This window comes from Lissotriton helveticus, chromosome 3_1 (assembly GCF_964261635.1).
Source record: "Lissotriton helveticus chromosome 3_1, aLisHel1.1, whole genome shotgun sequence".
NCBI lineage: Eukaryota > Metazoa > Chordata > Amphibia > Caudata > Salamandridae > Lissotriton > Lissotriton helveticus.
The window spans coordinates 1,269,034,709-1,269,057,808 of NC_136061.1; the positions used below are offsets into that span (position 1 = coordinate 1,269,034,709).

At 48.0% G+C, this 23,100-nt stretch overlaps 1 protein-coding gene across 1 annotated transcript in view; it reads left to right on the top strand.

Annotated features, from left to right (window-relative positions):
- The first annotated feature begins 5,428 nt into the window (after positions 1-5,428).
- Positions 5,429-23,100, top strand: part of LOC144824240 (uncharacterized) — a 33,559-nt gene continuing 15,887 nt past the window's right edge. The window contains exons 1-2 of the mRNA XM_078683382.1: positions 5,429-5,496; positions 19,485-21,429. Coding sequence (XP_078539508.1) covers positions 20,050-21,429 — 1,380 coding nt within the window. The 5' untranslated portion in view covers positions 5,429-5,496; positions 19,485-20,049. The remainder of the gene's footprint in view (positions 5,497-19,484; positions 21,430-23,100) is intronic.

Consider the following 23,100-nt stretch of genomic DNA (forward strand, 5'->3'; position numbering starts at 1 on the left):
GAAGGACGTGGGTGTGGTTTGTGTGTGGCCAGATACCACCGAAGCCAAGACTCGTGGGTGCTTTGTAAACAGGGATGAGATTTGGAATCTTCAACAGCCCACAGGACTGAGGGAGAGGACACACAAATGAAAGCACAGCAGACTCAGAGCTGGATGAGCTCTGAGTGAGAGAGGGCACTCAGCCACTCACACCTCCAGAACCTGTTTGTGCTTCAAAAAGAGGCTATGTGTCTGCTTATCTTGTGTGAACCCCCAGGGACGCAGGAAATTAGTCTTCTTGGGAGGCCGACCAGTTGACCAGTTGTAACTGGCATTGCACGAGTAGTTTCGTAGATTCTTGCATGGAACTCGGAAGTGAGCAACAAAGCCTTCTTGCACAAACACTGAGAGCTGACACCCGGAAGGAACACTCTCCAGGAGAAAGTGAGGACTCTGGACTGAGCCTGAAGCTAGGACAATGGAGGCATGGTCTACTTGTCTGAATGACCGGTAGGGACTCTTCTTGCGGTAGAGTCGCAAGCCAGAAACACCGCACAGGAACTCTGTGAGGTTTAGATTCTGTGAACTGAGCTCACCTGCAGAAGGCAGGCCCAGAATAGTTCTTCCGGCTTGACTTAAAGCAAGATGCAGCCGGAAGCTGGGACTTGTGCTGTGCTCCTGGAGTGGCAGGAAGCCTCCTGGCCACTTGTGAGTAACGCACATAAACGTTCACTGTCCAGATAGAAGGGAGAGGAACTTTTAGATTGAAATTATGTATCTTTTTAGTGACTGACCCAAGTTTTGCCATTTTGGTCTTATGAATGAATCACAAAATACTTCTGATTTTGAAGCTTTACTGAGTGAGTTATTTAATTAAGTACTGTATTGGTGCGGCTGTACCCTAACATGCATTCCCTGAAGAAGCCTTCTGTCTCGATCATGCGCTACTAAGGGGTAGACATCCCTGTCTTTGTTAAACAATGTTTGCCTGCATTAGAGCCAGTTTAACACAGTGGCAGGAGAATTTGCCTCCTCCTCGTGGATAATAAAGCTGACACCTACCAACAGAGGACCAATTGATGCAAAAGAATCAGAGTAATTTTAAATTAAAAAAATACTCACCTTGGATCGTGGCCATTTCATGACCTTATTTCCAACTAGCCTCTGAAGTGGAACTGCGACCAACCAGGCCAACATAGGCGAGACACCTGAGCGATTATGGACCCCAAATTATTGAGCCAATCCCAAACCAGAAGAATGAAGAGGGAATCTTTTTATGCAATGATGATACTACAGTGTATCTTCTCGTACTAATGCTTCTCTCACAGGGTTCAGGCATCAATCCTACATTTAAGAATTGGCAACAAATCCGGAAAACTGCAGCCAGATATGTACTAAGCATGAGCATACAGGATCACAATACTCCATTACTCAAGGTTTTACATCAGTTGCAAGAAGAATTTGCTTTAAAGCCCTCTTCATTGCACATTGTGTGTTCCATAGAACGGAACCGCCAGTTTTACACGCTAAACTCTGATTTCACGCCCAAAAATAAATTGAGATTGGCTACGCTGTCGATAATTATCCCGTTTAAAAAAAAACTGCATCAGTGGAAAGATCTTTTAGATACAAGCATAAAATCTTTGAAATTGACTACCAAAGAGAGAAAAGGACCATCACAAGATATTTAGATTTGAGAAAAGCAATTCCCTAGTGACCCTCCGACTACAACTGTGACACATTTGTACACAAAGCTTATGAAGCTACTCTTCACATCTGTGCTCCTGACTTCCAGCTTTCTTCCTTAATAAATGGAACACTGATTAAGACACCAAAGAACTAAAATGCCAACTAGAGACCCTTCCAGAGTTGGCTGAAAGACGATTGGCTTGCTGTCAGCACCACTAACCTCAAGCTGATGCTGGTGGGTTCGCACCACGGCATCAACAAACTACACACAACGTGCAGTCCTTTATGCACTGGTGGATCGCTAGTGGTCTTTCCGAGTATGAGAACTTGCTTTTCCCTTGAGAATCATGTCAATTGCCCCAATATTTCAAATTCAAGCACTAGACAAAGTTTTGTCCTATTTTAGAACAATAAGAATGAGCAGCAAGGGCCGGTCCTATTTTGGGGCTCCTGACTTGAATGGCTTATTTGTACACAAAAAAACTGACCATCTTGCTTCGGAAGATCCAAATATACGTCTGGCGGAGGGCTTCACAAGGAATGTACATATTGCTGACCTTTTGATCTTGTCACAACTTCCTTTGAAATCCAGAATCATGCTTAGCGCACTAATATACAATCAATCACTCAATCCATTTGTAGAGCGGACTACACACCTGTGAGGGTCTCAAGGTGCTGAGGGGGTTGCCGCTACTGCTCGAACAGCCAGATCTTTAGGAGTCCCCTGAAGGCCAGTAGGTCCTGGGTCTGTCACTGGCGGATGGGGAGGGTGTTCCAGGTTTTTAAAGCGAAGTGGGAGAATGATCTGCCGCCAGCGGTTGCTCTCCGGATGCAGGGGACGGTGGGGAGAGCAAGGTCAGGGGAGCGAAGCTGGCGGTTCGGGGTGTAGAAGGTGAGTCGTTCATTGAGGAATGCTGGTCCGGTGTTGTGGAGTGCTTTGTGAGCGTGGGTGAGGAGCTTGAAGGTGAACCTCTTGTTGACGGGGAGCCAGTGCAGGTCTTTCAGTTGGGCTGTGATGGGGCTGTGCTGGGGGATGTCAAGGATGAGGCGTGCAGAGGCATTCTGTAAGCGTTGTAGTCGTTTCTGGAGTTTGGCTGAGGTTCCTGTGTAGAGAGGGTTCCCATAGTCCAGCCTGCTGCTGACGAGGGCTTGGGTGACTGCCCTTCTGGTTCTGGTGGGGATCCATCTGTAGATCTTACGGAGCATGCGGAGGGTGTTGAAGCAAGAGGAGGAGACGGCGTTTACTTGTTGGGTCATAGACAACACGGAGTCCAGGATGACCCCCAGGTTGCGTGCGTGGTTAGTGGGCGCTGGGTCAGCTCATAGTGCAGCCGGCCACCATGAGTCGTACCAGGCGGAGGGGGTGGATCCGATGATGAGGACCTCCGTCTTGTCCGAGTTCAGTTTAAGGCGGCTGTTCATCATCCATTCGGCGATGGCCTTCATTCCTTCGTGGAGGTTGGATTTGGCAGTGGTGGGGGCCTTGTGAGAAAGAGGATCAGCTGGGTGTCGTTGGCGTATGAGATGATGTTGAGGTTGTGCGATCGGACGATGTTGGCGAGCGGTGTCATGTAAGCGTTGAAGAGTGTTGGGCTGAGGGACGATCCTTGGGATACGCCGCAGATGATCTTGGTGTCTTTAGAACGGAATGGGGGTGTTGGACACTCTGGGTTCTGCCGGTGACGAAGGAGATGGTCCAGTCAAGGCCTTTGCCGCAGATCCCTGCGTCGTGGAGGCGTGTGCGGAGGGTGTGATGGCAAACCGTATCGAAGGCGGCTGAAAGGTCCAGGAGGATTAGGGCCGCGGTTTCTCCGTTGTCCAGTGTGGCCCTGATGTCGTCTGTGGCGGCAATGAGGGCGGTTTCGGTGCTGTGGTTGCTGCGGAATCCTGATTGGGGGCAGGTCCAGGATGTTGTTCTCTTCAAGGAAGGAGGTCAGTTGCCTGTTGACAATCTTCTCAATGACTTTTGCCGGGAATGGGAGGAGGGAGATGGGCCAGAAGTTCTTGAGGTTCTTGGGGTCTGCCTTGGGTTTCTGTTGATGATCTTGCGGAGATGGGCTGCGATGGTGGAGCTAGCTTTGTTGAAGATGTGGTGTGGGCATGGGTCAGATGGTGAGCTGGAGTGGATGGTGTTCATGATTTTGATGGTGTCGTCATCATTGACAGGGGTCCAGGAAGACAGGGGGACGATGTGGCTGGGGAGCGTTGGGTCTGAGGTGTCGGTGTCTGTCGAGGGGTCCTGGTTGCTGAAGCTGTCGTGGATGTCTGCGATCTTGCGGTGGAAGAAGGTGGCTAGGGCGTCGCAGAGGTCTTGTGATGGCGGGATGTCGTGGGAGTTGGGGTTAGCGTGTTCCTTCACAACGTTGAAGAGCTCTTTGCTGTTGTGTGCGTTGCTGTTGATACGCTCCTTGAAGGAGGTCCTTTTGGTAGTTCGATGAGTTGGTGGTGTCTGCGGATGGCCCTCTTGTAGGCTGTGTTGCTGTCCGGTGTCTGTTCGTGGAGCCACTTCTTCTTGAGCCTACGGCAGGCCTGCTTGGATGATTGAAGTTCGGTGGTCAACCAGATGGCTTTTCTGTGGGTGCGTCTGTTCGAGGGTTTCTTGAGTGGGGCGAGAGTGTTGGCGCAGTCGTCGATCCAACGCCCAAGGTTGCGGGCGATGGAACTGGTGTCGGTGGCATCCGTTGGTGGGTTTTGGGCGAGGGTGGTGACTAGCTGGTCTTCGGTGACTTTGCTCCAGCTACGGTGGGGGGCCCCTTGTGTGCGATGGTGCGTGGTTGGCTTCTCGAAGGTGAAGTGGACGCAGCGGTGGTCGGTCCAGTGGTGTATGGTGGTGTGGCTGAAGGTGACATGGTTGCTGGCGGAGAAGATGGGGTTGAGCGTGTGTCTGGCGGAGTGGGTGGGAGTAGTGACGAGCTGTTTGAGTCCGAGGTTGGGGAGGTTGTCGAGCAGGGTGGCGGAGTTGCCGTTGTTGGTGTTCTCGAGGTGGAAGTTCAGGTCTCCGAGGAGGATGTAGTCCGGGTGTTGTAAATAAAACAGCGGTATTATTAAGCATTAGCTGAAGCCATAATGCATCAGTCCAAATATCTAGTATAGGGATTTCATTTTGTATTTCGAGTCCACCATTTTCATGCCCTACATTGCCATGTGCTCAATGTTCTGATTGTCCTACCTCTCTGCCAGTTACACTGTGGATTCTACCTAGCAACAGCTATTAGTCCTTCTTGAGAGTGTAGCGCATGCTCAGCAGAAGTAACAGTTGTTCCTTATTAGCATAGCCCTCCCATGTTCTAGAAATACTGTTAGCTCCACCCACTGATATATTTGGAAATGTCCTTACGTGGTTGTAACCTCTGTCTAAGCTGTAAGCTGAACCCCTTCCACTGTGTATAAAAGGGGCCATGTGCTTGTATTCAGTGTGCTACTCTGTACAATACTGTAGAAGTGTTGTGGAGGTTGTATCACCACCTTTAAAGGTTTATTAAACTATGTTTTTGTATTTCCAGTTTCCTTGCCAACTTCATTTGTAAGTCTAAGGACTTTGTACACAGAAGTGCCTGAACTCATCAATTGGCGCCCAACGTGGGGCTCATCGGCGACTCGGAGGCTCGAAGGACTGGTCGTGACGAAGGAGTGGAACTCTGCCGGGGAAGTGATCACTGCCAGCGGCGTCTTTAGTCCTGGCATCCTGAGGTATTTCTTCCTTCCTTCCGATCTAACCATCTGGGTGGCGCCGGTCTTCGACTGAGACCTCTTCTGTCGGTTTGCTGTGGATAAGCTGTTTGAGCAAATTGTGGAACTTGGCAAGTGGAATCTGGACGCTCGTGCTTGGTAAGGACCAATGTATGGTAATTACTGTGAGTGTTTATGGTAGCCAGTGATTAGCAAGGCAGTTTTAGGATACGCTTGCTGTGGCTTATGGATATGGATATGTTTGGATGATCGATCATATTATGATTATGAATATGGGTATATATGCGTTGCAACACATATAGGTAGGCAATGTGGAGATTTTTCTCCAACATATGGTTGTGAGCGGCGCAACGATTAAGTGCCATTTTTCTGTATAATATTGTATATTTCGCACTATTTCTAGCATGCCTGCTTTTAGCGCACTACGTAAGTGGTGCTGCTGTGGAAACCGGTTAAGTCTTGAAGAATCGCAGCCGGCTCCCCCAGAAGGGACGCCGAATAGGGACATGTATATTAAGTTTGGTCTTTCCCCTATAATGTACAGCACATTGTGGAGGAAGTATACCAAGAAGGATCCTGAGTTGAGATGGCCTTTGTATGGTTCGTTTGATGTGCGCAAAATTGAGTATGTGGAACAGTGCCTGTGTAAGCGCCGAGCGAGACAAGATATGTTTGAGAGTGTGCGAATGTGGGTGAAAGAAGTACGTGAGCGTGAGAAACGTGAACATGCGCTGATTGAGAAAGAGCAGAGGAAGAATGTGCGTGAGAAGGCGCAAGAAATGAGACAACGTGAACAAAAAGATGCGGAAGAAAAACGGGAAAAGGAACGTAGATTGCAGATATCTGGCCAATATCCCATTCGTCGGCCTCTTTATCCTGTCCTTAATAATGCTGATGATGATTTTTCATTACTAGATCGTTCTCCGCCTCCGTATGCTGGCCCGTCTGCTCCGAAAGGGGAAGATGAGGATTCTGGATCATTTAAAGATAAGGTAGACACGCGGTCTAAGCTAACATCTGATCGTATGGCGGAGCTCCGACAAATTTCTTATCGTATTCTTAAGGGTACAATTCCTCTTGCTGAAATATTGTTGTCTCTTGAAAAATGGCCGGACAGGAAAAAAATTTATTTTCTTGAAACCTTTTCTGATGAAGTAGTCGGGGCTTTTCGAAAATATTCTCCTGTTCTTGAACCTGATGACATAATACAAGATAAGAAAGAATTGCGTAAAGGTCTCTTTTCTCCTTCCCAGGCAGCTGATGCAGTTCGACGGTTATTCGTATTGCGGGATGAGGCGTCTCGGTTACGAGAAGAAAAGCGACAAAAGACGGTGGATGACAAAGAGACGGGTTTGAGTGGCGACGGGAAACAATCACCTATCTTTTCTTCAGATAAGGTCGATATTGTGCATGTTAAACCTATGCGAGAGGCAGCGCCTTTGTATGTTCCTCCTAAAGGAGCGGGTACTAGTTCAGATAAAGATTCAGCTGATGCCCGAGGGTATTTTATCTATAATTGGGTATATACTCCTTGGAATAGAGCGGATGTTATGGCCTTAAAGAAAGCGTTACCTGACCCACGGAAAAATCCTGCTGCCTTTTATGAGGAAGTTGAGGGGGCTTTGAATTCATGTACTATGACATTAGCTGACATTGATTTATTCTTTGGTCTTATATTACCCCCTGACATGTGGAGATCAGTACGGAAAATTGATGATTTAGTGACGTTTAAAGCTAAATGGGAAGACATTGAGGAGGAGGACAGAGCTAGGAAACCTGCGCAGAAACCACCCCAGCTCATTCTAGACCTCCCTGCTGCTATTTTGATTAAATTAAAGACGATTATTCCCCCTAAAAAGATTGACTGGACTATGTTAGCATCTTGCAAGCAAAAGATAGATGAATCAGTTTCTGACTTCTTTACGCGATTTGAAGAAACTTTTCACGATTTCAGTGGTCAGTCTCTGACGGATGACACGGGTCGACATCTGTTTGTAGACAAATATGTTTCGAATTTATTACCGGGAGTAGCAGCTCGGTTGAAAGCGAGTGTGTTGAAAATTAGTACGTTTTGGTGAACATTATCTGCGCCATCTTGCCTCTTCCCCTGATGCCACACTTTTGTCTTGCGCGCCCGCCATTTTTTTAAGATGCCCCGATCAGAACGAACCCTTTTGCATGCCGCTGGCCCCTGACATAGCCCTTCGCCTTCACTAAGCCTGCACGCTGACCACCCCCTGCTTGCACCTGCCTTGAGTCATAAACCCCTCTTCGGCGCTGCTCTGCCCCAGGCCCTCATCCTGTTCCCAGCGCGACACCCCCCTGCTTCCCTTTCATGATCTCCGGCCCTTAGATGCAAACCCCCTTCTTCCCCGTGTGCCCGTTTTGTCTTCCCCGTTCCCAGGCCGACACCCAGCTCTGCCGATACCATTCCTTGCCCCTCCCCGTACAATAGAAAGTTTCCCCCATCAAAGGATCCCCGGGTTGATCAAAGCCCCCACTCCATGAGATCCGATCAAACCCCCCACATTCCGTGGATCGGCGGAATATCCCGCTGCGTGATACTCATCACCTGTTGTGACTAGGGTGGGGACTTCAACTGTAAATGTGTGTGGGAACGGGCCCAAAGGGGAGTTCCGGGAATGTCTTTTCCATACATCAAAGCTTTAACGTGAATGTGTAATCTACAATAAAGTCATAAAACCGTGTATAAGAGGCCAGGCCTCAGAAATGTATCCAGAGCACCTCAGAACGATACCTTCTGTCCGTTTCGTTGTGTTCTCCTCCGGAGAAAATAAAAACCTTGTTTCCTGCCTTCCAGTCTCCAGCGCCTGCCTCTTCATTGATTAAATAACTAGAGGGTCACAGAGGCAATACCGCCGGGCAAATATCGATTGTCCCCGACCCGACTCAGGTTTTTACAATTGGCGTCCCAAGCGTGGGGCCCATCAGCGACTCGTGGATCCAGTGGGAGAGGTCCCGACGACAGAGTGAACGACTGCAACGATCGGGAGAGCTCTTGCCCAATAGACCCTCGTCTGGCAGCCGATCATCCGAACTTCACTAGTTCCGAACAGACCTCTCTCGAGTGATCTACGGTCCTGACTGGGGACCATCAGGAGTGCCGTGAGAAATACGAGAAAAAGAGGACGATCGGGCGCTGGATTCGGAAGACAAGAAACTGTCCACATGGTCCGGGTAAGGTCGTGTAATCACGACAAGTTGCGAAATGATTGCTTGATTGTTTGATTGTTTAAAAATACTAGTATTGCTCTTTATTTATTTGGAGATTCACTGTCTACAAACGGAGAAACAACGGGCTCTCTCTTTGCAAGCAGTGGAGGATAGGTAGGGCAGCAGCCGTGCTTATTTTTTCTCCCCCACTCAATAATTACTTGAAACTGAACTGTTGTTCGAAAAACTATTGTTTCCTGGAGATTCCCTGTCTGCAAACAGGGAAGAGACCACCCTTTTTGCAGATAGTGAAAAAGGGTAGGTAACGCAGATCTTTGCGGACCTACTCATTCTCCCCATTGTTATTTATTGGTCTTTTTTTGTTATTTTTTGATCCATGAGGTATTCACTGCCTGCAAACAACGTTGAATAGAAATATTCTGTCCAGTCTTTGCACCTAGTGATAAGATAGGCAGTGCTGACTTTTTAGTCCCTCGTTACGAGCCGTCATGTCTGTCTTCTCCCCACTGATTAATAGCCTGTTTAGCCCGGACCGTGTATTAGAGGTGGACCATATAGCTCCACTAGAAGGCACCCCTAATAAGGACATGTTCATAAACTATGGATTAGTCACCATAGCCTATAATAAATTGTGGCACAGGTATACCGAAGAGAGTCAAGACAAACAGTGGCCACTGGCAGGATCCTTTGACCTTGATAAAATAGAAACGTTAGAAATAGCCCTTCGAAATAATAAGACAACGCCAATTATGCTCGACAGTCTCGGTATGTGGCGCAGAGAGGCTATGCAACGACAGAGAAAAGACGAGGACAAACCAAGTAGAGAAATATACCGACAGGACAACCCCAGGACACCGCTACCCACAACTTATCCCCCGACACTATGCAAAAGACGACCAGACTTAGGGCCAGACCAATGCGCTTTTTGTAGGTATGTCGGACACTGGAAAGCCCAATGCCCGACTCTACTGAGCGTGAGTAAAGGCAAAGGGCCGACAGGAACGACAGACCGGCAGTACGAGAAAAAGCGCGAGACAAAGAAGAACCCGACTTACATAGACAGACCAGACAGAACCACCACGTTTGATTATGCCCGATGGCACAGATTTCGCCAGGACAATTTCAGCGGCATGCTCAAGTTCTCCTAGGTCGGGCAACGTCAAGACGGGAACCCAGCCTCGTTTCAAATTCGCAGACGGAAAGAGATAATTATGACCAATAACTGTTTTATATTCGTCTTGGGTCTTTGTATGTCGTACTTGTACAGTCCCCCGTCTGAGTTTGTGTGTATGTAATGTACAAATCTGCGTCATCCCTCTACACGTGTTTCCGTGTTACTCAACCTCTGTTAGCAGAAACTTAGCATAAAAGCAACCTGGAAAGAAAGAAATGGTAAAACAAAATCCGTAGACCATTAATGAACTTGAACTTTTAATTTAGCACAACAAACAAGGAATAATAACGGTAAACTGTAGAAAATGAAAGTCAAACAGAACATTCGCCCCTCCCCCATTCTGGAACCTTCCAAAGTAGGGCAGGGTTACGGCTACGCCCAACCAACGGCAACCCATATAAGGCGGGCCCGGCCGCCAACTCTTGGTCAGGAAATCTTAACGTATGGGGGAGCCGGAGGAGAGGCAGGAGCCAGCAGCCCGGGCAGTTGTAGGTAGTCCCGCCACATGTCTCCTCAGCCAGCCGCAACGGGCCTGGATAGACTTAAGTAGTCCCGCCACATGTCCAGAGAAGAACGAGGCACCTCTTCCTTTTCCCTTCCGTAACAGCCGCAGCAGCTCTGGACGGCGGGATGTCCTGCACGTACCTCCACAACAATTTGTCCAAGTTGGGCTGGGAGGGAGAGGCGACGCGGACGAGCCTCTCCCACCTCCACCGATAGGAGGTCTCCCAGCCCCCGGCCCGACGCCGAACACCCCCAGTCAGGCGATGGTGCCAATACTTCCACAGCACCGAACACACCATGGTGGCACCCCAGTACTTGCGCAGCACCGAACGTGCAATGGTGGCCATATTTTCGGAACACCGAACCTGCAATGACTGCACTGATACTCGTGCCGCGCCGAATGCGCGCCACAGGTGGCCATACTCCCACAGCACTGAGCACAGGACTTGGGGAACACCGGATGTGGAGAGACCTTCATGCGGGGCGATGAAAAGGAGCGGCATGGAGTGCACCGGGAGAAGGAGACGATGCGGACGAGTCTCCCTCGCCCCCCCCCCCAGGTGGGGGCATCACAGCTGCACCCCAGCTGAACGTCCCGCTTTCACACAACAGGGACCTCTTCCTTTCACTCCGAAGGATCTCTCCCACTCTTGCAAACTCGACGAGAGTGGCCCCTGTAGGGCCTCAAAATGGCGTCTGGGTCCGCTGGAAGGCGGGCCCCGGCCACTAGAGTACTTTTGACCAGCAATATAACTCGAACATTTGCCCCCTGGAGCACGAGCCCCCATCTCCGACAGCATCTCCGCAGCCTTGAAGATCCTACAAAGGTCCCCGGCGGAACCTTCGGCCTTTGCAGGCTTCCGGTAAGGGACGGCTGCCTTGATCGCCAACGAAACAAACATGACATTGCCACTCCTTCTGTTAGCATGAATTCTAGAACTGCCGAAAAGGACTCTGGTCCAAACTGCCAGTAATGGGAAACATTTCCCCCTGATGCTGCTTCCGGACTGAGCCGGCCCCGCCCAAAATGGCGCTGGTATCAATCGGAACTTACGAACACCTCGTGGTGTTCCTTCGCACTAATATAAACTTGATGTTCTGAGATTTTATATGATCCTTTGTACACTTGGCTAGAAAAGACAAGGAGAACTCACTCGACGAACAGTATGAAAGGATCCCCGTTACAAATGTTGATTACAAATGTACAATGTATTATATTTTTATAACTGATGTAAACCTCATTTACGACGCACACGTACGGTATGCATATAGGAAATCTGATTACAACTATTATGATTATGCTTCTAAATTATGAAAATAAATGCCCCCGAACCCCCAGCCAATTAATAGACGTTTTAGTTTCTTACAAATGAATGAGTAAAACTTTCCGATGTTTTTATTGCTGCAAACGACACCCCCCACTGTACGCACTTTAGCCATTGCCACGACCGGCCAAATACGACCGCACCCTCATAATCCACATGCTGAAATGATTTTGCAAAATAAAGTTTTTGAAACTATGGACGGGTATTGCATGCTTTATTTTAAAAATGTGGGATCGGTGGGAAAGTTCTTTTCTGTGCACCCTATTCTGCTCTCTCTTTAAGGTTAAAAGAAGATGGTTGCCCAGCCCTGGAGGACGGATCGGATCGACAACACGACACTCCGCCTTCAAAGTACGCGACTGACCCATGAACTCTCGCGCAGAGGAAGACCTTGACTTCCAAGGATGGGTAAAACGAACGGTGTAAATGAGGGAATGTAAAAGGAGGGTGAAATGAAATAATGTAAATGTTATAAAGTACAACGTTCCAAAGTATCAGGGAACGGAGCTGACCCAAGAACCGAAGAACCTTAGAACGCCACAGCGTGGAAAGAGGTTTAAGGATCCCGATAGTGAGATACATCCTTTGACTAGATACCTCGCACTAAGCACCTCTGGTTTCCTTTTTACGTTTCCCCGCACACGACCTATATGGACACACTACCCCCCCTCGACTCCAGAAACCATATCCCCGGGGACCCTGCCCCGAGGAGGAAAGACGAGTAAGAGGTAGGTAAAGAACTTATGAATCCATGTATTTGAATATGCGCGAATGCTGTCTCCCCCACCCCCCTTTTTTTCTCCTCCCTCTGCAGGTTACATCAGAGATTACAGCCGAGGTGTGGCGAAGATCTGAAGCCTTGCCATGTCTAATACACGAAGCGGACTAGCGCCGCAAGGTGGTGTCTAAGCACGCCTGCAAACTACTCACGTATCGAACAAACCCGAAAAATTAGCACAACCTGATAAAAAGTGATCACCCTTAAACCAGACCGGACGAATGAACCCATGTCACGTATGATGCGAAACTATGAGGAAATGTGTGTGTGTGACTGAGGCGTTGACCCAACTGGTCGAAGGACCGAGAATGCGAGAAAGTGCGACAAAATGGTACCTCCTTTCTTCTTTCCTTTTTCTCAAGGCACGTCCCCTCTACCCTGTCTAATGCTCAAACTGCATGATTACAAGATTCTAACGCAGACCCGTGAATGCCCTTTACTGTGTAATGCACTAAATAGCCTTTCTTGAATACACTGCCACCCTCTCTGTTGCACGTGTACTATTTAGCCTGCCGTTGCGCTCTCTCTCTCTCTCTCTCTCTCTCTCTCTCTCTCTCTCTCTCTCTCTCTCTCTCTCTCTCTCTCTCTCTCTCTCTCTCTCTCTCTCTCTCTCTCTCTCTCTCTCCTCTCTCTCTCTCTCTCTCTCCCTCTATTTTTGCACTCCCACTCTTCCGAGTGATTAGCCCCGAAATTGGCAGACTGCCACCCCTAGCACACCACCTAATTGGCTTCAAATACCGTCAGTATTTGCACAAAAAACTTGTCTTTAATACAATCACCCTGAGGCCGCGTCATTACCTCTCCTTTTCCGCTAGAAGTCAATGAACCGAGGTTGGGCCGTAAGGGAAAGGACAGGTAAGACGACAGAGGTTCCCTAATCTGACCCGAAATAAGGGAACTACATGTCAACGGCTCCTATGGTATAAAACAAGGACCTCAGAATACGCGACCCTCCCCTCCCCGAATTGTCGCGATACCCAAACCGGAAAAATGATCACCCCTGTTACCTCCCCTGTATCAGCCGCCCAAAAACTGGAATTATGAAACTACCCCTCATTTCCGGTTGTGAGAGATGGGTCGATTTATGCCCTTACCACAAGTTTCCTATGTCCCTGGTTGTTTCCCATAAAACCCCTGTCCTTCCTAATTAAGTAATCGGGCTGTAAAAGGTTACGTAGGATCCAGAATGATGTTTTACAAGGTTAACAGACTAGTCCAAGGTAAAGAAATCATCGAGATAAACCCCGTAGTAGTTGAAAAGCAGGATGCATCGATAGAAAGGAAATGTTTAGCCATGTTCGTCTCTCAGCAAAATACCTGTGTAGTACCATGTTGACGACTCACAGTACCCTTTGTAAATGTAAAACTCTAGAGAACGGCATATCTTTGCCAGGTTCGTCTCACGAAGGTGGGTCACCATCAGATGAACTGTCGTGACTGTAATAAATAATTGTAAAGGAAAGTCATAGTAAATCCAACAGGCCCGTCACCGGTCATTCATATGCCAGTTGTGAACACTAATATAACGGGCAATTTCATTCTTTGCCTGGAGCTGGGAGAGAAATAGACTTTTTGATTATCTTCATCTGCAAATTCTCTAAAGACTGTCTTTTCGAACTTGTTTAAGGGTACTGCTGTTGGAGGAGAGAAGGACCGGATGTGGGAGCACGAGGCCTGACTGCAGACTAAGGAACACCTGCGACATTAGCCAAGGCGAGACCACGACAGAAAAGAGCTGCAGGACGAGGCACTGTTTTCGACAACATGAGAAGAAAGGGTCGACCTGATGCCCCTGCTCGATGTCCAGTGTATGTCGACAAGTCCCCGCTCTCTGAATTCGGTCACACGCCCGCCTATTTGAAGTCACTCGTTCCCCTAGTTTGTTCCTAATTTGGCCTTGCTCCATCCCCCTTTTCCTCTGACCTACCCTATGGACTGTTTTTGTACGCTCTTCTTCCATCTGAACTTTCTGACAATCACCTCAAAGGACACAGGGCGAAAAGGACCTTACCGACCAGAAACGCGAGGAAAGGGTCGTGCCCTGCAACGCAGAACTTAGAACAGAGCTGGACTTGTAGCTCCACCGCCGGTGCTCAACAGCGCCAACGAAAGGCAACAAAGAATGATGAGAACTCGTTAAACTTCGAACATTTGACATCCCCAATCGCCGTTTCTGCTAGACCTCATTTCTCTCCCAGCCGCCATTGTATTGATCATGCTCCAATCCGAACCTGATATATAATGTAAAAACCTGCCAGTACGAAATATACTTGCTGCTCTCGCTGTATTGCATTCCTATGACTTTCCTGCTAAACAAATTGATCAAAGTTTATCAAATAGGCTCACCTCCTAAAAACTAGAAATGTTAAAATGTATTGTTTGCAACTCTTTTTCATCTAGGGTTCCTACCGTTTTCTTTCTCATGCCCACCACAATAGAACCGAGTAGAAAATGAGCCAGCAAGATGTCTTGAATATGTTAAAGGGAGGACTGTTGAAAATTAGTACGTTTTGGTGAACATTATCTGCGCCATCTTGCCTCTTCCCCTGATGCCACACTTTTGTCGTGCGCGCCCGCCATTTTTTTAAGATGCCCCGATCAGAACGAACCCTTTTGCATGCCGCTGGCCCCTGACATAGCCCTTCGCCTTCACTAAGCCTGCACGCTGACCACCCCCTGCTTGCACCTGCCTTGAGTCATAAACCCCTCTTCGGCGCTGCTCTGCCCCAGGCCCTCATCCTGTTCCCAGCGCGACACCCCCCTGCTTCCCTTTCATGATCTCCGGCCCTTAGATGCAAACCCCCTTCTTCCCCGTGTGCCCGTTTTGTCTTCCCCGTTCCCAGGCCGACACCCAGCTCTGCCGATACCATTCCTTGCCCCTCCCCGTACAATAGAAAGTTTCCCCCATCAAAGGATCCCCGGGTTGATCAAAGCCCCCACTCCATGAGATCCGATCAAACCCCCCACATTCCGTGGATCGGCGGAATATCCCGCTGCGTGATACTCATCACCTGTTGTGACTAGGGTGGGGACTTCAACTGTAAATGTGTGTGGGAACGGGCCCAAAGGGGAGTTCCGGGAATGTCTTTTCCATACATCAAAGCTTTAACGTGAATGTGTAATCTACAATAAAGTCATAAAACAGTGTATAAGAGGCCAGGCCTCAGAAATGTATCCAGAGCACCTCAGAACGATACCTTCTGTCCGTTTCGTTGTGTTCTCCTCCGGAGAAAATAAAAACCTTGTTTCCTGCCTTCCAGTCTCCAGCGCCTGCCTCTTCATTGATTAAATAACTAGAGGGTCACAGAGGCAATACCGCCGGGCAAATATCGATTGTCCCCGACCCGACTCAGGTTTTTACAGTGAAAGCTCCTGGACGACTTCGACTCCGGCATCCCTCCTGACAATGGCTCAGTATTACGAGCGTCAGGAACTAGAAGCAAAAAGTAATGAAGATAAGAAATCTAAGGATTTGAAAACAAAAGTTATGTTAGCACAAGTGTATGGACCACCCCAGAGAGGAAATAATAGAGGTGGTCGGGGTTTTTATGATTCTACATATAACCGCACAGACTTGGCTAAAGATCAATGTGCATATTGTAAGCAACGAGGCCACTGGGCCAATGAGTGTCCTTTAGCGCGAGAACACAGGGCTATGGGACGGGGTAGAGGTCTTGGGAGAAATCGTGGGGGGTTTTCTGGACCACGAGGTAACCTAAATGACAGGGCTAGATTCGAATCTAGGGAGCAACAACAAGGAGGGTCTAATACCTTTGATAGACAAAATCAGTATCAGATGTCTGACTATGTGCACCCCGAAAGTCATGATTCCCAATATGCATAGGATTGCGTAGGATGGGGGGAGGAATCAGTTGAAGTACCAGTAGATCAGAGGGGTCCTTATGTTACAGCACATGTTCTGGGTTCTACTGATCAGTTTCTGGTTGATACAGGGGCTACTCGTAGCGCTTTGTCTAAACAATTGGTTCCGAGGGCTCCCCTGTCTGGCTTAACGATCACATCTGTAGGGTTCGATGGAACACCTTCTCTTAGCCCATTATCCCAACCCCTTGCATTTCATGTCGACAAATTTACAGCACCATGTCCATTCTTGCTTTCCTCAAACACGCCTGACAACATTGTGGGTCTAGATATGCTGAAACATTTTAGAGCCACAATCCGCTGCTCCCCTGAAGGAGTACGCGTGATTTTAAATGACAATTACCCTGCAAAAGAGAGAGTGTGTATGGTCGCTGAAAGTGCTGCATTAGCCTCTTTACCTCACACGTTGTGGGCTACTTCAGACACTGATGTGGGACAGATGGTCATTCCCCCGGTTCGCATTAGTGTAAAGGAGGGAGCTGTGTTGCCACGCCTGCCTCAATATAGGATTTCACAGGAGGGTGAGGAGGCGCTCATACAGATTGTGCAGGATCTCATTCGAGTGGGGGTGGTGGAAGAAGTCCCATACAATGTTTGTAACAGTCCTATTTTACCAATCTTGAAGAAAGACACTGATACTAGGGTATATCGCTTTATTATTGATTTGAGGGAGGTGAACAAGATAGTGGTGCCCCAATACCCTGTTGTTTCTGACATCACGACACTCCTTACCTTGGTCCCACCAACAGCTACAACATTCTCGGTTGTCGACCTGAAGAACGCCTTCTTTTCGATCCCTATTCACCCTGATAGCCGTTACCTTTTCGGCTTCACTTTGAATAATCGATCGTATAGATTTTGTAGAATTCCACAGGGCTATACTGAGAGCCCTAGTATCTACAGTCAGGCATTGAAAAGACAGTTGGATTCCTTTGTCTTGCTTGAGGGGGTAGTGCTTATTCAATATGTCGACGATATTTTGTTGGCTGCTGACACCCCTGAGCAATGTGAGACTTGTACGTTATCTTTGCTTTCCTTTTTGGCTTCTCACAATCATAAGGTATCTAAGAAGAAATTGCAATTCTGTAGACCTAAGGTGACCTACCTAGGCCACCTTTTGTCTAAGGAGGGGCGTGCACTTACATCAGATCGTATCCAAGCCATCCTGGACACACCAACACCTTCTACACAGAAAGATGTTCGAGCATTTTTGGGTCTTACGTCCTTTTGTAGGCAGTGGATACTGGGGTTTTCACATATAGTCAAACCACTGTTAGCGCTATTGACAAAAGACACTCCAATTCCCCTTCCTTGGACAGATGAATGTGAAAACGCTTTCCAACAGTTACGTCAGGCCCTTTGTTCAGCACCAGTGTTAGGCACTCCTGATTACACAAAACTTTTCACATTATATGTACATGAGAGAGATGGATGTGCGTCATCTGTGTTAGTACAGATGCACGGGGACAGGCAGCGTCCGTGTGCATATTTCTCGGCATTGCTCGATCCTGACGCTCGGGCATTGCCGGGGTGTTTTCGTTCGGTCGCAGCGACAGCTGTGTCAATACGTCAGAGTGAGGGAATAGTGTTATCTCACAAGCTGTTAGTGTTGGTTCCCCATGCTGTTGACGCCCTTTTGAATCAAACAAAGACGCAGCATTTAACAAGTGCCCGTCTGACCGGATATGAACTAACGTTGCTGGCTCCCCATATCACATTGAGGAGATGTGCTACGTTAAATCCAGCAACATTGTTACCATTCCTGACGACTCAGCCTGAGGCACAAGAAGCACATGATTGTATTTTTGTGACTGAGGAACAGACAAAGGGTCGTATCGATCTCCAGGATACGCCTTTCTCAGATGTAGATGGAGAATTATGGGTGGATGGCTCCTGCCTGAAGCTACCGGATGGTACGACTTCGGCAGCATATGCCATCACTACTTTGTATACTATCGTGGAAACAGCACGCATACCACAGAAATCAGCCCAGGCAGCGGAGCTGATAGCATTGACACGAGCATGTGAGCTTAGTGCAGAGTTGTGTGTGAATATTTATACAGATAGCCGCTATGCTTTCGGAGTAGCGCACGACTTTGGCCTGCTCTGGAAGGAAAGAGGTTTTCTGACATCACACGGAACACAAATTATGTATGGAGAACTGGTGCACAATCTTTTGACTGCCCTGACATTTCCTAAGAAGATAGCTATAGTGAAATGCAGTGCACATAAGAAAGTTATTGACAAAGTAGGGCAAGGAAATGCTTTCGCTGACCAAGTAGCACGAGAAACTGCAATGAGACCTGACTCCACTTCAATGTATGTTGTGAAGTCACAAGCAGAACGATGGCATGATGTTAGGAAAGAAGTGAGGGAAATACAGAGAGTTGCTTCTGATAAAGAACGAGAGCAATGGTCTGAAAATGGAGAACTGGATGATGAAGGTTGTTGGCGCAACAAACAAATGGATAGGTGGAAGTTGCCCACAGCTTTTGTCCAACCTATGGTTCAAATGGCACATGGGCTAGCACATGTTGGAGCTTCAGCGATTGTGAAATTGCTTGCGCAAGTTTGGGAGCATCCAGAGATTGCTAGCACGGCCAAGAGAGTGGTACAGACCTGTATGATCTGTCTTAAATACAATCCAGGGAAAGGAACACGGACTCCAGCAGGAGGATTTGAAATACCTACTGCACCTTTTGAAGTCCTGCAAATGGACTATATCCAACTTGAACGCTGTAATAATCTAAAGTACGTCTTGGTGGTGGTGTGTGCTTTCAGTAAATGGATTGAAGCCTACCCTACTAAGGACAATACTGCAATGACTACAGCAAAGGTGCTACTGAAGGAGTTCTTCCCTAGGTATGGTGTTTGTAGACTATTATGGAGTGATAATGGGCCTCATTTTATAGCAGACGTTATCAAGTACGTTCTGAGAGGTCTGGGGATAAAACAGAAGTTTCATGCAGTGTTCCATCCACAGTCGGCTGGCTTGGTGGAACGCTACAGTGGAACACTGAAGCTTAAACTAGCAAAGATCCAGGCTTCCACTTCTCTGACCTGGCCCGACGCTTTGCCTTTGGCATTGTTGTCAATAAGATCAGTACCACACTCCCGAACCGGCCTTACACCGTATGAAGTGGTGTTTGGTCATCCCATGAATATTTGGGGAGTGCCCAAACCAAGTTCCGTATATGATGTACCTTGTGTATTGATGAATGACTATCTGGCACAATTAACTGATAACTTGGTTTCTATTCATCAACAGGTTCGAGAAGCACTCCCTGACCGGTCCACAGGTGAGGGTCATAGTCTCCGACCCGGTGACTTCGTCCTCATCAAGGCGTTCGAGAGGACGAGTGGCCTGGAGCCCCGATGGTGCGGTCCCGAGCAGGTTCTGCTCGCAACAAGAACGGCCGTCCGAGTGACCAACCGGAAGAACTGGATTCACTCCCTTCATTGTCGCAGAGTGCAACCCGGATTGGTGGAGCCTGCCGTGTTGACTGACCATCGAGAAATCCTGACTACAGAGAAAGGCCCTGCTGTGGTACCTGATGAGCAAGAGGAGTTCTTCCCGGACCCGACGACTTCTGGAGTAAGAAAATACAACCTTCGACCCAGGAAGAAGTTTTCTGCTGTTTAGACTGCTGTCAGAACGGCCTCTTGGTTGGTGCAACGGAGAGCCGATGAGGCAAGGGGGGGGGATCAGCCTTGCATTAGAGTAGTGACACCCGTCTTGGCCCGTTGGTGAAGAAAACAACAGCCGCCTTGGGGGAAGAGTTCTGACAGCCTTTTTTTTAGTTTCAGGAAGATTTGCGAGACATTTGTTCAACATGGAGAGAAAGAAAGTGATCTGCGCCTTCGGATTTATTGCTAGTGTGGCAGTTGTTGCCATTATCACGTGGTTTGTTGAGGATGTAATTCCTGCCCGTGATCTATATGTGGTTTCTACACCGGTGCCAGAGGAGCATTTCTTTTATACGCTCCCCTATCAGGAATCAAAACACCGCTTGTCCTTTGTAAATAACACCTTCATTCAGATGCTACATCATACCCACACTGCTACAAATGAAACAAATTGCTGGATATGTGGTATGATGCCAGCGCACCAGAAGAAGGGGGGAACACCGTTTATACCTCTCCCTTTCTCTCATAATGGTTCTTGTCGTGCCTGGTATACTCTTCTATTTGCCACAAGAAAGCCTGCTGTTGGAAGATTACTTTTTAGACTAAACAAAGAATGTCACCAGAATAAAGAAGGCTATCCACAAGCCAATGGAACTATATGGGAGTGGGAAGAATATCGACCGGACAATGAGTCTACTCCCTACATTTTTACGAACACTAGAGACACTGTCGAAAGTGAAAGATTTGTGATCTCAGTTGCACAAGCACAAGCGGACTTATGCGTACAAAGTGTTGGGTACATCCCTGTAGGTGTTAGTGATTGTATTAAAGTCTTAAATATAGATGGTCTGAATAATAGCACATTTTTAGCATCCCATAATACATATTTTGTATGCGGTAATAGAGGATATTATCGATTACCAGCTGGCTGGTCAGGAGTATGCTATGTATCGTTTTTATTACCACCAGTGTTTTTAGCACCTGCCACTTATCATAAAGACTTGAAATTGTTGAATAATGCCACTGTGAATAGATACAAACGTACTTTATCTATCGATGATGTGGACCAGACCGACACTAGTTTGCAGCAATATGTAGATTTTAACCTAGGGTTATTCTTTTTTGTTGGAGCTGCCCTAAACAGTAGAAAGATAAGAAGATTAACTAGAGTTGTAGAGGCAGTGACCAACCAAACTGCTGCAGCACTAGGAAACGTAACTGAAGAGTTGCAAATTACTAGAATTGTTGCCCTGCAAAACAGAATGGTGTTAGATGTCATATTAGCAGAAAAAGGAGGAGCTTGTAGACTTATTGGAAGTAGCTGTTGTGTCTTCATCCCAGACAACTCGCCTTCTGTTTATAATGCCATAAATAAACTGCATAAAATAGCTGCTGACATACATGTAGATAATGGTACATGGACCTTCTCTAGTTGGTTTTGGACCTTATTTACTACATGGGGTTGGAAGATCCTCACTGGCCTTTGTATAATAGTAGTAATTCTTTTTACTTGCTGTATGTGTATTCAATGTGGTCCTATGATATGTTCTCTTTGCATTACCTCTTGTATACCCAATAAGAAAGCTGTTTGCGAAGCTGCTTATCAAAAGAGTCTAACTAAAGAGATTTCTAACATTATGAGCATTGACATTCAAGATGAGTTTGATGACTACCCTATGAAATGGAATGGCTTCAGCTAACGCTGAAAGGGTCGTCTGTTGTAAATAAAACAGCGGTATTATTAAGCATTAGCTGAAGCCATAATGCATCAGTCCAAATATCTAGTATAGGGATTTCATTTTGTATTTCGAGTCCACCATTTTCATGCCCTACATTACCATGTGCTCAATGTTCTGATTGTCCTACCTCTCTGCCAGTTACACTGTGGATTCTACCTAGCAACAGCTATTATTAGTCCTTCTTGAGAGTGTAGCGCATGCTCAGCAGAAGTAACAGTTGTTCCTTATTAGCATAGCCCTCCCATGTTCTAGAAATACTGTTAGCTCCACCCACTGATATATTTGGAAATGTCCTTACGTGGTTGTAACCTCTGTCTAAGCTGTAAGCTGAACCCCTTCCACTGTGTATAAAAGGGGCCATGTGCTTGTATTCAGTGTGCTACTCTGTACAATACTGTAGAAGTGTTGTGGAGGTTGTATCACCACCTTTAAAGGTTTATTAAACTATGTTTTTGTATTTCCAGTTTCCTTGCCAACTTCATTTGTAAGTCTAAGGACTTTGTACACAGAAGGGCGAACCCTTTCGGTACCTTTGGGCCTTGCTGATGCCTGAACTCATCAATGGGAGGTAAGGGCGTGCGTGCTGACGAAGTCGGCGAGGGAGTCGCTGAACTGCGGTTGGGGGCCGGGGGGTTTGTAGATGAGGGTTCCTCTGAGGGTGGTGTTGGGGTTGGTGTGGATCTGGAAGTGCAGGTGTTGGGGGGCGCTCAGGGTGTCGTCGGTGCTGGTTGAGATTCTGAGGGTGTTTCTGTGGACAATGGCGATTCCCCCTCCTGTTCCGTTGGTGCGGTCCCTGCGGGTGATCTTGTAGCCGTCAGGGATGGCTATGGCGATGTTGGGTGCCGAGGAGGGGTTCATCCAGGTCTCCGTCAGGAAGGCGACGTCCGGGGAGGAGGAGTTGAGTAGGTCCCAGAGTTCAATGGCGTGTTTGCGGGCGTTGAGTAGAATTCATCGGAGGTTGTTGCGTCCTGCCCCGGTGGATGTGGTGGTGGTTTGGAGGCTGGTGCAGCTGCAGTACCAGCAGGAGAAGGGTCCTTGGGTGCGCTTCGGGGTGGCCTGGAAGCAGTTGTGTAATTGGCCGGCGTTGAGAGCGTGGAAGGTGCTGGTGTCGTAGCGGTGTCGGGCGTCGTGGAGTTCGTGGGGGCCAGGGGGTCTGGCGATGGGCTCAGTCCCGGCGCGGACGGGTGCAGACGGGCTTGCCTTAGGCGCGCACACTGGGTGCGGCCACGCAGCGGCCGCCATAAAAAGGGAAGGTGGGAGGGAGGAGTAGCTGGGAGGCGGGAGCGGACGAATGTGCGAGCGGGGCAGTGCCGCAGGGGATGCAGAGGCAGGAAACGGGAGAGCAGAGCGGGCAAAATAAACAGGAGGCAGGGGCACAGTAAAAGTACAAGGAAGAAGGAATAAGGCAGACTATAGGAAGGCAAATGAAAAAACAGTAACAGAAAGCAATGGCACAAACCAGGAACAGATAGGAGAAGGGGCAGAGTGGGCAGACAGAGACCTGAGGCGAAGGTGGAA